General features: G+C 56.5%; 1 protein-coding gene across 9 annotated transcripts; it reads right to left on the bottom strand.

The window, feature by feature from the left end:
• Window positions 1-476: 476 nt before the first annotated feature.
• Window positions 477-7,488, bottom strand: LOC133246614 (zinc finger protein OZF). Of its 9 annotated transcripts, XR_009736088.1 has the most exons (4): window positions 5,797-7,485; window positions 2,793-3,711; window positions 1,383-1,538; window positions 1,110-1,199 (listed from the first exon to the last, which is right to left on the bottom strand). XR_009736088.1 is itself a non-coding variant. In XM_061415079.1 (3 exons), exons 1-3 carry the CDS (start codon window positions 6,220-6,222, stop codon window positions 1,111-1,113), a joined length of 1,434 nt encoding a protein of 477 aa, XP_061271063.1. In that variant the 5' UTR covers window positions 6,223-7,094; the 3' UTR covers window positions 477-1,110. The 9 variants fall into 9 exon arrangements, 6 of the variants coding, with proteins under 6 accessions (XP_061271063.1, XP_061271062.1, XP_061271066.1 ...); XM_061415079.1 differs by lacking the exon at window positions 1,383-1,538 and having other exon boundaries at window positions 477-1,199; window positions 5,797-7,094; XR_009736090.1 differs by lacking the exon at window positions 1,383-1,538 and having other exon boundaries at window positions 1,114-1,199; window positions 1,765-3,711; window positions 5,797-7,488.
• Window positions 7,489-12,794: the final 5,306 nt, after the last annotated feature.

Genomic DNA, 12,794 nt, shown 5'->3' with positions numbered 1-12,794 from the left:
GGCCTCTCCCACCCTCAAGGGTTTCACTCCCTATAACTCACCTTACAAAGTCTGGTTGTCCCCAAAACCCCAGCCCGGCCGTAGTCAGTCCCCTCTTTTCTGAGAGGTGGTCCACTCTGGGGAGGCCAGGGAGCTCCAGGGCAGGTGTGAAGCCTGGAGGAGCCCTTGCCCTGCAGCTGGCCCCAGCCTCGCCCTCCTCTTGTTCCTCTGTGCCCTGTGGACACACAGAAGCTTGTCTGCCAGCTTCTCTCCCTGCCTGGAGCTCGCGGCCACCAGCAGGGAGGTGCCACTTCCTCCCCAGCCTCCCACCTCGCCCTCTCCGCCAGCACTCTGGAAGCCAGAACAAGCAACCCCAAACCAGAGGAGAGCAGACCAGCCCCCTCCAAGCTTCCCAATGATGACGACGGCTGGGGAAGGGAACTGGGGCTCCTGATGTGCCGACTGTGGGCTGTGGGAGAACAGAATGACTATTCAGGGCCCCTCCTCAGAATTCTTTATTCCTGAAAAGGGAAGGAAGGTCGATGGGTGCGGAATGGGGGAAACGAAATGTGACTCGAACGAAGATCCTGACCCAGGACTCTGTGTCAGCTCAAGAAAGAGCGGCGGGCTAGCCCCAGGGCCCGGGGATCTCGGCCTGGAGTCCCGGAGCTCCTGGAATCCCTCGTAGATTCTGCTTCCCCGTGAATGTGTGTGTCTTCCTGGGGAGAAGGTTCATAACCTTTGCCATCTTGCCAGAGGGCTTCATGAGCCCAAAAGTGTGAAGAAACCACTGCCCTAAAAGGAGAGGGAAGCCTGCAGGCGTGTTCATCCATGGGGGGCTGGTCTTGCCTCTGGAGCTGGGTGTCTGCTTCCACTCACTGTGTCCTCCCCAGCAGCTGACTTCCTGTCTCTGGTGGGCCAGGCGGGAGCACAGAAGTGGGCTCCCCACACAGGCACCATCGCTGCTACCACAGGAGAGGCGGGGCAGCCAGGACCACCTCTTCTCTGGCTGTAACTCCCAGCAAGCCCAGGGAGTTTTTCCGCCAAGGCACAAAGTCTGTCTCCAATTCCAGGCTCCATCGGACCCTCTGCCTTCACCTCCCAAGGTAGGTCTTCTTAGGGGACGTGTCCTCATGCTGGGGCGCAGGCCCAGGGCCCCATTCCAAGTCTCTGTGTCAGAGGTGCCCTGCACATGCCCAGAGCTCCTGACCACTCCACATCTGTGCGTAAAGACAAAGAGACCAGGGTCAGGTCTGGGGTGGAACATGGCCCCGCCCAGCCCCCACCTGGCCCCCACTCAGCCAGGGCTAGGAGGGAGCAGTCATGGGCCCCCTGCACCCAGTTCAGAATTTTGCATCCTCTTAGCCCCTACCAAGCACCCCCAGGATTATACTCCCATTTACCAATGAGACATCGTGGGTTCAGGGTACTTTTGGTTCCAGATGTCCTGGGTCCCGACTTAATCTCTTAATCTCCACCACTAAGCACTAGTCCACATTGCAACAGCCACATACGGGCGGCAGGCAGAGGACAACTGATCCCCGAGAAGCCACATGGCTCTAAGGAAAGGAGGGAGGGCAGAGACGGGTCTCCAGCACTGAGCACCAGCCTGGGTGTGGAGCAAGGGCCCTGTGGAGGCAGGTCCTCTCCCAGCCCCCGGCTGCCTTCCTCCCAACCCACCACCCAGGAGGTCATGTCCCCTGCAGACACCCATATCTCCCACCAATGCCCCTGCCCATCCTCCTACTACATGGTCCCGCTTCCTCAAAGCCACATTTTTCCCACCTGTAGTAGCATCTCTTAATGATGGTACAGGAGAGATACAGGGTCTTGGGGTCCAGAATTCAAAATGAGGTCCAGGCTTGCACTGCTGCACCACTAACTCCTATGTGTGACTCAGGGCCAGCCTGGGGGAGCCTCACTTTCCTTGTTGACCACATGGCAGAGAAGCCCAAGCATCAGCTTGGAATCTGAGGCCTGGGGGACAGGTCATGGCTCACCCCTTTCTCACTGCATGACTTTGGCCAAGCCACTCGGGGGACCTCAATTCCCTTGCCCGGACGACCCCAGGACCCGGGTCCTACTTCCATCTCTCCTCCATGCCTCTAGTTGTCCTTGAACTGCACTCGCACTCACTGGGCTCTTTCCATTAAATATTTTGGTGTCCCCTCTCCCTGCCACAAATCCTTTGTAGAGCAAATATAAGCCTCCGAGTTCAGACACCCACCTTAGAAACCTTCCACACTCTATGGAAGGTTCTATGTTCCCTATGAGTCCCCAGGACCCAGCTCAAACCATCAAATTGCCTTGGGTGTCGCCAGTCACCTCCCCACCCCCCAGAACACTTTCAGTCTGTCTCCTACAGTAGGCGGCATCACCCTGTATGAGCACCCCAGGGACAGGGCTGTGCTCCTCCCAAGGACCCTACTCAGCACACAGCTTGGCACACTGGGGCACTCAGTTAATGATGTCACCTCCTCTTATCTGCTAAACTTAACAGTCCTCACAACATTCCCGGGAGGAGGAGGCCCTCCTCATCTTTAGCCCCTACTTATAAATAAGCAAACTGTGTCGTGAAGTGAAATGACTTCTCAAAGGCACTAAGTAGGAAGCACTTGTGCCAGGAGACCTTGGGGCTGGGGGAGGCCTGAGGATTGCGGAGAGTGTCCTCTCCGGGTGGCTTTCAATTCTGGCATTCAGGGAACGAGGATCTAGTAAGAAGACAGTCCTACACCTAGAAGCCCTGTCTGCCCCACCCTCCCCACATGACCCCCAACAAGACCGAGAGGGCTCTGGCCAGCGCTAGGTCTCACCTGCTCTAAGCTGGGTGTGCCTGTGGAGGAAAACCAACACTGGGGCCCAAAGCAGCCGGGTGCAGCCACCCGGAGGGTCCTGGAGGATGAGAGGAAGGCGGCGGCCCAAGCCCGGCAGCGGCCCACTCCTTTTGAGAGCCTCCCCCCTCCCAAGCCAGCCCTCACGGTCTCCCAGGATCCCATCCAGAGAGGGGGCCCCAGCCCAGCGGCATCTCCAGGGGTCACAGATGCGGCTCTGGGGCGGAAAACAGTCGGCGGCGGCAGCAGGTTCTGTGCGTATCAGAGCACGCGGCCTAAATGGCCCGCCTGACCCTCGGGCCCGTGGCCGTGGCTGCGCTGGTGGGTCTTCAGCGAGCCCTCGCGCGCGAAGCTCTTGCCACAGCGGGCGCAAAAGTAGGGCCTGCGCTCCCCGAAGACGCCGGGGCGGCGCGGGTGCGGCGCGGGCATGCGCGCGTGGGTGCGCTGGTGGTTGAGCAGGAAGCGCGGCTCGCGGAAGCAGCGGCCACACTGCGCGCACTGGTGCGGCTTCTCGCCGCTGTGGATGCGCTGGTGCGTGAGCAGGTTCTGCTTGAGGCTGAAGCAGCGCCCGCACTCGGGGCAGGGGAAGGGCCGCTCGCCCGTGTGGGTGCGCTGATGCACCTCTAGGTTGTGCTTGACGCTGAAGGCCTTGCCGCACTCCGGGCACACGAAGGCGGCTGCGCGGCCCGCCCCGGCGTGCGCCTTCTGGTGCCGCACCAGGCTGGGCTGCTGGGCGAAGGTCTGGCCACACAGCGGGCAGCGGTGCGGCTGCTCCTCCGCCGGGTGGTGGATGACCAGGCCTCGATCGTCCCCCAGGCACTCCTCCCCGTCCCCCGTAGGGGACCCGACCCCGGAGGATGCCAGCTCGGTCATGGGCACGTCCAGCTGCAATCACCGGCCCCTGAGGAGGCAGAAGCAGAGAGAGAGGAGTCAGAGGGCACCCGAGGGTCGGCCAGCCCCCAACCTCAGTGCCCATCACTCCCCAGTCCTGTTCGAGCCAGTGTCCCCCTGCTGGAATGTCCTTCTTTCTTCTCTACCCCTTAATCACATCCTACCCCTCCTTCAGGCCTTTCTCAAATGACACCTCCTGCTAGAAGCCTTCCTTGACCCCTCCAGCTTCTTTTGAGCCACGTGGCCCAACCCTGTGACCCTACATCACACAGCACACGGGTCGGTCATGCCACCTCTGTCTCCCTAATCTGTGAGCATCTTAAGGACAGACCTGCTTCCTTTTATGACCCACATCAAACGCTGTGCCTACCACACAAGGCATGGAATAAATGCTGATGAGTAATACTCAGGGGCTTCCAGTCTTATAAGTTGTCCTGAACCCGGGTGCGCCTTATCCCTCCAACCAGAGTCTCAAGGAGGAGGGGAGGGACAGACATCCCCAATCTGGAGGGAAGGGTGGGGTCAACAGTGGTTTAAAGATATTTTTGCAAAGCTTAAAAGAAGAAACAAAACAAAAGCCCTGTAAACTTGAAAGTAACCTCAGTTAAACATTAAAGGCAGCAGCTCTTTGTTTATCAAAATGAGGCATGCCTGTAAAAGGTTTGCAAGTCACTGAACCACAGTGTAAGCTCGCAGGGGGCGGGTCTCAGCTTGATTCCTCTTGGCATCCCCCCAGGAAAACCTGGCCCAAGGCTGAGGAACACTCTCAGCTCAACAAACACCCCCAAGTTCAGTTCCATCTCCTTCACACTGCTTCTCCTAAGGATCCTCTTTCCCAGAGCACTGTGTCCCTCTTAAATTGTTGCCCACAACAGCCCCGAGGAAGGGGCAGGCTTACTGAACCCCAATTTATAGATGGGGAAACCAAGACTCAGTGAGGTCGACTTACTTGCCCAAGGTCGCCCAGCAAGGTGAACCGGGACTAGACTGTATATTTCCTCACTGTCAAAAGTTCTTCTCAATGTACTAGCTGCTCACCAGCTAAGTGCCCCTCAAAACACACACACAGAAGACCACCACTCTCCTGGCCACCACAGGTTATCAGGACCCAAAGGACCACTGCTTCTGTGGGGCGCTGTCTGTGGCCAACACCCTCACGCCTCCCCAATTCCTGGGCTCCAGCTTCTGCAGAGCACTGCGGCCTGCTTCAAGGGGTCGAGCTGACCTCTCCCCATGCTATCCCCCACCCCTGTCAGGGAAGCCTCCTGGCCCTTCACCTGGACCTCCATGCAGGCCTTCTCCACACTTGCAGATCTCCCTGCTTACCACCGCCTCAGTGGACCTACCAGCAGAGTGGGGTCCCAGAGGCACCCCCTCTGTCTCCCCCTACCCTCAGGCCCCCGGGGAACACCACTCACCCCGGGGAAGGGGACAAGGACTACTTGCAACAGACCCCACCCCCAAATCTTTCCCCAGGCAGCTGCACGGATGTTTGCAAAGACAGATCATCTCTGTCCCCTTGGGCCAATCTCAGCCTGGCCTTGCCTCTGAGCCGCCTCCCCACTCCCCCAGCTACACCCCTGGCCGAGAGCCCCGCCCGCCGAGAGGGTCTCAGGCCACGGTCCCCAGTCTCTCTGGCGGCAAGTTCCTACATCCCATCCCGCACTCACAGCCCAGGCGGCGCCCCAGGTCCTCCGGCCTCCAGCAGTGGCTCTTTCCTCGAGTCTGCGCTGCTCAAGGCAAATACGGTAACTCTCCGCAAAGCCTCCAGGGGCCCCTTTTCCCTCACCCCAAAAAAGACGGCCAGCCTCCAACACCGCTCTTCTTATCAGATCGCGGCGTGAATCGGAAGAGCTGACCCCACCCACCCGAACCCCCGCACACAACCTTGCCAGCTCCTCGGGCCAGAGCGAGATCCTGGAGAAATATGGTAAACTCTGCGTCGCAACCCCACCCCCACGAAAATATGTAGGCCTCCCACTCTGCTGCAGCAACCCACCCCATTCCGCTGCAAGCCCTGGCTCCCTTAGGGAATTTGTGCAACCCACCCCGCTCCCGCAACGCCGGGGGTGGGGGGGGGGGGGAACCACGCCACCCCGGATAAATACGTAATTAAGTCGCGGCGCTCGCCACTCCCGGAAAGGGTCTGCGCGGCTCCCGGCAAATACGGTAGCGCGCCCGCAGTGACCCGCCCCCAAGGGTCCGGCACCGGCCTGGGTAAATACGGTAACCTCCCTCCGCGGCCTCCGCCCCGGACCCGGCCCGGGGCTCGCGAGGCGCCGCCTCCCCGCAGCCCGCCGCTCCTTCGCAGCGCCGCAGCCGCCAACGTCGCCGCAGCCGCACAGCAGCCCCGTGAGGCTGGGAGGTCTAATTCGCCCACAGCCTGGCTGGAGCACCGAGGAGGGCTGCGAGCGCGGCTCCCGCCCGGGGCAAGACAAGGAACCAGGCGGGGCGCCGGGGGGTAGGGGCTGTCAGGACGCCTAGGCGGGCGGATTGCCCCAGGTCCCCTTGTCCCAGCCATTCCCGGTTCAGGATTCCCTGAGGCCCCCCGATTCAGCAGTTAGAGCTAGAGCCTCGCCTCCCTCATCCTACGGCTGTGCTGTGCTTGGTCGCTCAGTCGTGTCCGACTTTTTGCGACCCCATCCATGGACTGTAGCCCGCCAGGCTCCTCCGTCCATGGAGCTTCACCAGGCAAGAATACTGGAGTGGGTTGCCATTCCCTTCTCCAGGGGGTCTTCCCCCACCCAGGGATTGAACCAGGGTCTCCCGCAGTGCAGGTGGATTCTTTGCCGTCTGAGCCACCAGGGAAGCCGAGCTACCCTAGTCAGGCCCACAGACTGGCCCCAGCGCCTGAGAAGCCGGGTCTGGGGGCGCTGGAAGGACAAAGCCTTTCCTTGCAAAAGAGAGAAAGGTGTGAACGCAGGAAGCTGCCCACCCCACCCCCGGGGAACCTTTCTGAGCAGGGGCTTCATGGGTGGGAGACAGAGCCCAGTCTACCATCAGGTTATGCCATCAAGATGACTAGATGACTGGGTGGAATAGAAGAGATACTTATTCCCCTACCATCCCATCCTTCCCACAAAGGAGCCCATTACAGTCAAGCTAAAGACAACCCATGCAAGAGTCACTTGTAACAACCCGGGGAGGCAGCTGGTGTGGACAGAGCTGGGCTGAATTCCAGCTTCCAAATGTCACTTAATAATACACCTTACCTAGACATTACTTCTCTCATTACAAAGCCCTTTCCCATGTATTATCTCGCGGGAGCCTTCCAATAACCAGTGCCGGCTGACCTATACAAGTGTTATTATCCCATTTCATAGATGGGAAAATAAAATAAAATTGAAACACAAAGTGGCTCTGCCAACACCCCACCCCTGCCTCTCCCCATCCCCCCTTCCCCACTGCTCCATGTGGCAGAGTCCAGGTGGAAAGGCAGGCCCAGCTCCCTCTCCGTGGCATCACCCTGGTCCCTCAGTGGAGAAACAGAAACTGTGCTGACCAGGATCGGAAGGAATAATCTCATCCCAAAGGGGAAAATACCCTCAAATTTACATTTTACAGATGAAGAAACTGAGGCTGGAGAAGGAAAATGATTTTTTAAATTAAAAGTGCTAGAGGAACATTCTGGGCTTCCCAGGTGGCACTAGCAGTAAAGAACTCCGTCTTCCAATGCAGGAGACATAAGAGACTCAGGTTCAATCCCTGGGTCAGGAAGATCCCCTGGAGGAGGACAAGGCAACTCACTCCAGTATTTTCTTGCCTGGAGAATCCCATGGACAGAGAAGCCTGGCGGGGGGCGGGGTGGGGGGGGTGCGGTGGACACAAAGAGTCAGACAAGACTGAAGCGACTTAGCATGCGTGCATGCACGCACGCAGAGGAATATTAGTTGGCCCTTTCTGCCCTGGCCCTCTGCAGCTGCCGGGTGGAAAATACTGCTAGGATTCCAGAAGGCCCAGGCAGGGCTCCTTACAACAGACAGTGGATATGGCTGTTGGGGTGGCATTATCCCTGATGAAGGCTTCTGGGAGGCATGAGTCCCCCAGCCTCAGGAGGTGCCCCCCGCAGCCCTGCAGGCACCCAAGGTCCCTTCCAGGGCCTGGGAAATGAATTCCAGGTGGGGGGGGTTCATCTGGGAGTAAAACCAATCCCTCACTCCCAACACCAGCTTTCACAGCTCGCCCCGTGGACCAGTTCATCCCAGCAGGTCCCCCCTTGGGTCACTCTCAGCCTCTGACAGACCCACCCCATCCACGCTGCTCCAGTAGCCCCTCACTGAGGTTTGTGGAGCTCCCCAGAGGAGACATCCGAAGGAGATTGGTATTTCAAATACAGTCAGTGGTGGGGTGGGGGAGGAATTCTGGGAAAGCCAAAGACATTAAGCCACCAAGGTAGATGTTTACTCCAGGGCCAAGTGTAGCTTTCCCATGGCATTGACAAAAGGACCTCTAACCACTGACGATAACCCACACCCACACCCCACCTGGCCCGTGGACTTGGTTCATGAACAGCCACGCCACCCAGCTCTCTTTGGTTGCAAACATCACCCGTCAGAGCGACCAGCTTTCATCTCTCCCACAGGCTACAGGAGAAATGGGAACACTTAGGAAATGACCAGATTCCTCAAAAGCAAAATAATATACCTGAGGACATCACCCTTATTTTTAGCAGCTGTGCCATATTTCCGGGTAAGCTATACTAACACAGAAAGGGAAGGAACACAGCCAGGGGGGTGGGGGAGGCAGACACCACCACCTAAAACTCGTTGCTCCCAGTGGAATGCCCAGGGCTCCGGGAAGCCTCCTTCCTCTGCCCTGCCTGTGTGTGATTTCTGCTGACTCACTTCACGTCTCTGGTTTCATACACATACACCCCCGCACACATCTCCTGCTGCCGTTGGCATGTGCTGTCGTGAGCACAATAGAATGGCAGCGAGGAAGTATTCCGCAAACGCAGTCACGCTTCTCCGTCCAGGCAGGGCCAGGGGCTGGCATGGAGATCCCCACCATCCGCGAGGCTCATGTGACAGCTGGACTCTGGACCCTAAAAAAAAAGGCCCAGGCTGCTCACAGCCAAGAACAGCTGGCCCGTGAGCCCCCTCTGGGTAGAGGTGTGTCCAGCTCAGCTGAGTCCTGCCCAGGGCCCTATATTCCCTCCCTCCCCCACCTCCGGGGCACACTGGCTGGACCAGTGATCCCCCTGACTCCCCTGGACACGTGTGCTCCCTCACAGAGGTCAGCCTGGTCATCCTCTGGCTCCCCCAGCTCTGGGCTGCAGCCCCAGCGCTTCTGCACTCAGTTCAGTGACCATGCCACCGGCCTCCATCAGCTCATCCCATCTCCCCAGATTGAACGGTGATCCCTAACCTCCGTCTCCAAGGGGACTTAGCTCAGTTTGGTTTTCCCACCAGGTTTTCCCACAAGCTTCAAAGGGCAGGGACTGTGTTCTCAACATCTCTGTATCCCAAGAGCCCAGCATATCATAGACCCTCGGTCAATGTCTGCTGAATGAATGAATGCATGTCTGCCAATTACACCTGGGGGAGGGGGGGGCGGGCCACGGCCAGCAGGTGTGCTGATGTGATGTGTAAGGGGTGAGGGACTGCAGGCAAGTTACAGCCCCAGCCACGGCTCCGAAGGCCAGGAGGCACTGCGAGACCTGGATGGTGCTGTGGGGCTCTGGGCATGAGTTCTCATCTGCTCCCATGTTCTTTTTCCTTGAAATTAAAACCCAAGATGTGACCTAGGACATCCATTCAACCCCTTAGCTTGCAGCCTGCTTGATACCAGCTAATTTCTATGGCAACTGAGCTCTGTTTGGGGAAAATGTTTTCTTCTCTTTCCATGGTACGACTTCCATTTCTACAAATGCCGGGCAAGTAGCCAGACATGGGGGCCATTTTTTAAATGACAACAGCAATCATTTATTGACTGAGTGCTGTGTACCAGGAACCCATACTACATGCTCCTAGGTGACTTGGAGCACCTAGGTGAGCTCCTAGGTGACTTGCCCAAGGTCCCACAGCTTACATGGTTAAGGCCAGAACTTAGCCCCAGAAGAGAATCTATCCGCTATTCCCAAAAACAAAAGAAAGCTCTTTTTAGACTGGGGTGAGAGATGGGGACAAGAGAAAACATTTCTACTTCTTCTCAACAGGAGCATTATTCCTAGGGCTGTACTGTCCAATAGCCACATGTGGCTCTTTACATTGAAATTAACTAAAATCAAGTAAAATGGAAAATTCATGTTTTCTGAGGTCCTCCACCCCACCAGCTACAGTTAAGTTCTCCACAACCACATATAGCTGGTAGCCATGGCATTGGGGGGCACAGATGTACAACATGTCATCATCACAGAAACTTCTTCTGAACAGTACTGGTCTAGGGCCCCTCCCCCTCCAGATCTGGGAGACTCTGGTCTCTTTTTAACCCAAAGATCAACCTATGCTGGGATCATTCATTTCCCTCTGTCTGCTGGGATCATGTAAAAGCCTACTGTTTTCAGCCCCAAGGACTCCTCTTGCCAAAAGGTCAAGGCTATTTCTTTAGCAAACCCAAACTACTTTAAAAAAGAAAAAGTAAAAAGCTCAGCAGAGGCTTCACTCCTGCCATGCACTTCCTGCCTAGTCCCTGCTGGTCCTCCTCCCTCCCCTGGTCCTGGGACTGCTCCCTGGGGCTGGGCAGTGGGGAACCACACTCTCCCAAGAAGGCTGCCATCTGCCTGGCTGAGTCGAAGCTCATGATGCTTGCCAAGGACAAGCATTTGCCCAGTACCTAAGTCATTTGTCATAACTCCCAGCCTGCTCCTAACAAAAGACACAACGATGCTGTAGGCAGTTCCTGGAACCCCACCTCACCAAGCTCATCCGGTGTGTTGGAAGCTTGGCCCCGGGTCCCCACTGCAGACTTGCACTTACCCGGCTGTGGATAGGCTATAAATAAGTCTTTGAAGATCCTGATTTATTTACTCATGGTTGTTTTCTGTTCCCCCACGCAAGCCTTTAATCTCAGCATGCTCTGGAACGTTTTGAACTGTAAAACACGAGGCCAGGTCTGATCTTCTTGTCTTTGATTTTATGGCGTGCCTCTTCCTAAATTTTCTCTGACCTAGTTTGATTATTTTTAAATGAAAGGGAATTAAAAATTGAAGCTGACGATGCCAGACCTCCCTTGGAGAAGCCTGAGCCTTGTGAAGGTGGAAGAGGTTTAGGCTAACAGGAAGTCTAGGACCTACCATCCACTTGCAAGGGTTCTTGGTGAACTAGTCCCACCATCCCCACCCACTGCCCTATATCTCTGTCCTGCCCAGTTCACAGCTCACAGTGAGATGGCGAATAAGAAAACCTTGTTGGGAGAGCCAGGGCTGGGAATGATTTGTTGAAGAATTAACTGTATACAGATTGTTCCAAGCTATGTATCAAAATGAACTACAGAGCAGGGACTATGACTGCTGTAGACTGAACTGTGTTCCCCAAATTTGTATATTGAATTCCTGACCCCCAGTACGATGGCATCTGGAGATGGAGCCTTTGGGAGGCAATAGGAATTAGGTCTAGACAAAGTCGCTCCAATACTTAGGCCACCGGATGCAAAGAGCCGACTCACTAGTAATCACTCATCAGCATCACCTGATGCTGGGAAAGATCGAAGGCAGGAGGAGAAGGGGACGACAGAGGATGATATGGTTGGATGGCATCACTGACTCAATGCACATGAATTTGAACAAGCTCCAGGAGATGGTGAAGGACAGGGAAGCCTGGCGAGCTGCAGTTCACGGAGTCGCAAAGAGTGGGACACGACTGAGCGACTGAACAGCAACAACAAAAGTCATGTGAGTGAGGTCCGCCTGGTGAGATGAGTGTCTAAGAAGAGGAAGGGAGAGACCAGGTCCTCCTTTTCTTTACTTTTCCCTCTCCCTCTCCGTCCCACCACATGAGGACACCAAGAAAAGGTGGTTGTCTGCAAGCCAGGAAGCAGGCCCTCACCAGGAAAAGAACCTGCCATCTCCTTCATCTTGGACTTCCAGCCTCCCAGACTGTGAGAAGCACGTGTCCATCGTTGAAACGCCTAGCCTGTGGTGGTGTTCTGCTGACCTGAGCTGACGAAGACAGTGGCTTCTTCATCACACCGTCCCTGAGGTCTGACACAGTGTCTGGCACACTAGAGGCTTGTTTAGGAAATCAGTGCTCTGCCATCTCACCATCCTGACCTGGCCAATGGGACCTGCACCTCAGTTACTCTTGGTCTGACGGACTTGGTCCTGTCCCCATTGTGACCCAGAGCACCCATTTGTGAGGGGGTGGTCACCTGGGGTCAGTGAACAGGCATTCATTCTCATGACTTTGGTGGCCGGGGGTGGGGGGAAGAGGCAGTGGATGGGGTGCTGCAACCAACCTCACTAACCCCAAATCCTACCAATACAGCTGTTTGATTGATCTGATCATCAAACACAGGACATTTGTGAATGGTAACACATTCATTGTACAGAAACTCCTGCCCAGCTGATCTCTTCAGTATCACAGACATGGTACCTCTGGGATGCTTCCTGGAGGAGGAGGGCTTGCATGCGTTGGCCTCAGGATTTGAGGAAGCAAGTTCCCCATCATTAAAGTGGGTTTTGATGGGATCCCAGGCGCCCGGTTTCCCTGAGCAGGGCAAGCTGGGGGAGGCACTGCAGGAGAAGGGCAGGACATCACAGGGAGACAGCAGAGCTCCTGGGGCTGGGGAGGGCCAGAGAGGCTGCCCAGGGAAACTCTTCTGACTTGGCCTCCAGCTGGTCCTCAGAGCTGAACTCCCGGATGGACACACCTCGCCCATTCATGAGGTTTCACACAGCGTGGTTTGCAATCAAAGGCCGGGACCACGAGTCAGCAGCCCTGGCTGCACATTAACCATCCCCAGCATTGTGTTACCCAGGGAAGCTGGATCACCTCCATGTCTTTTTGTGATGCTCCTGTCAGATGAAAGGGATTAAATAAAACCTGAAAAGAGGGGTGGCCGGAAGCCAGGGTGACCACACAGATCCCAGAGAAGGTCACACTTGTCTGAGTTCAAGGGAGAACCCGGTGGGCCCCTGGGAGGCAGGAAGGCAGA

Source organism: Bos javanicus, chromosome 4, assembly GCF_032452875.1.
Source record: "Bos javanicus breed banteng chromosome 4, ARS-OSU_banteng_1.0, whole genome shotgun sequence".
NCBI classification, from domain to species: domain Eukaryota; kingdom Metazoa; phylum Chordata; class Mammalia; order Artiodactyla; family Bovidae; genus Bos; species Bos javanicus.
This window is presented reverse-complemented; position numbering and strand designations above follow the sequence as displayed.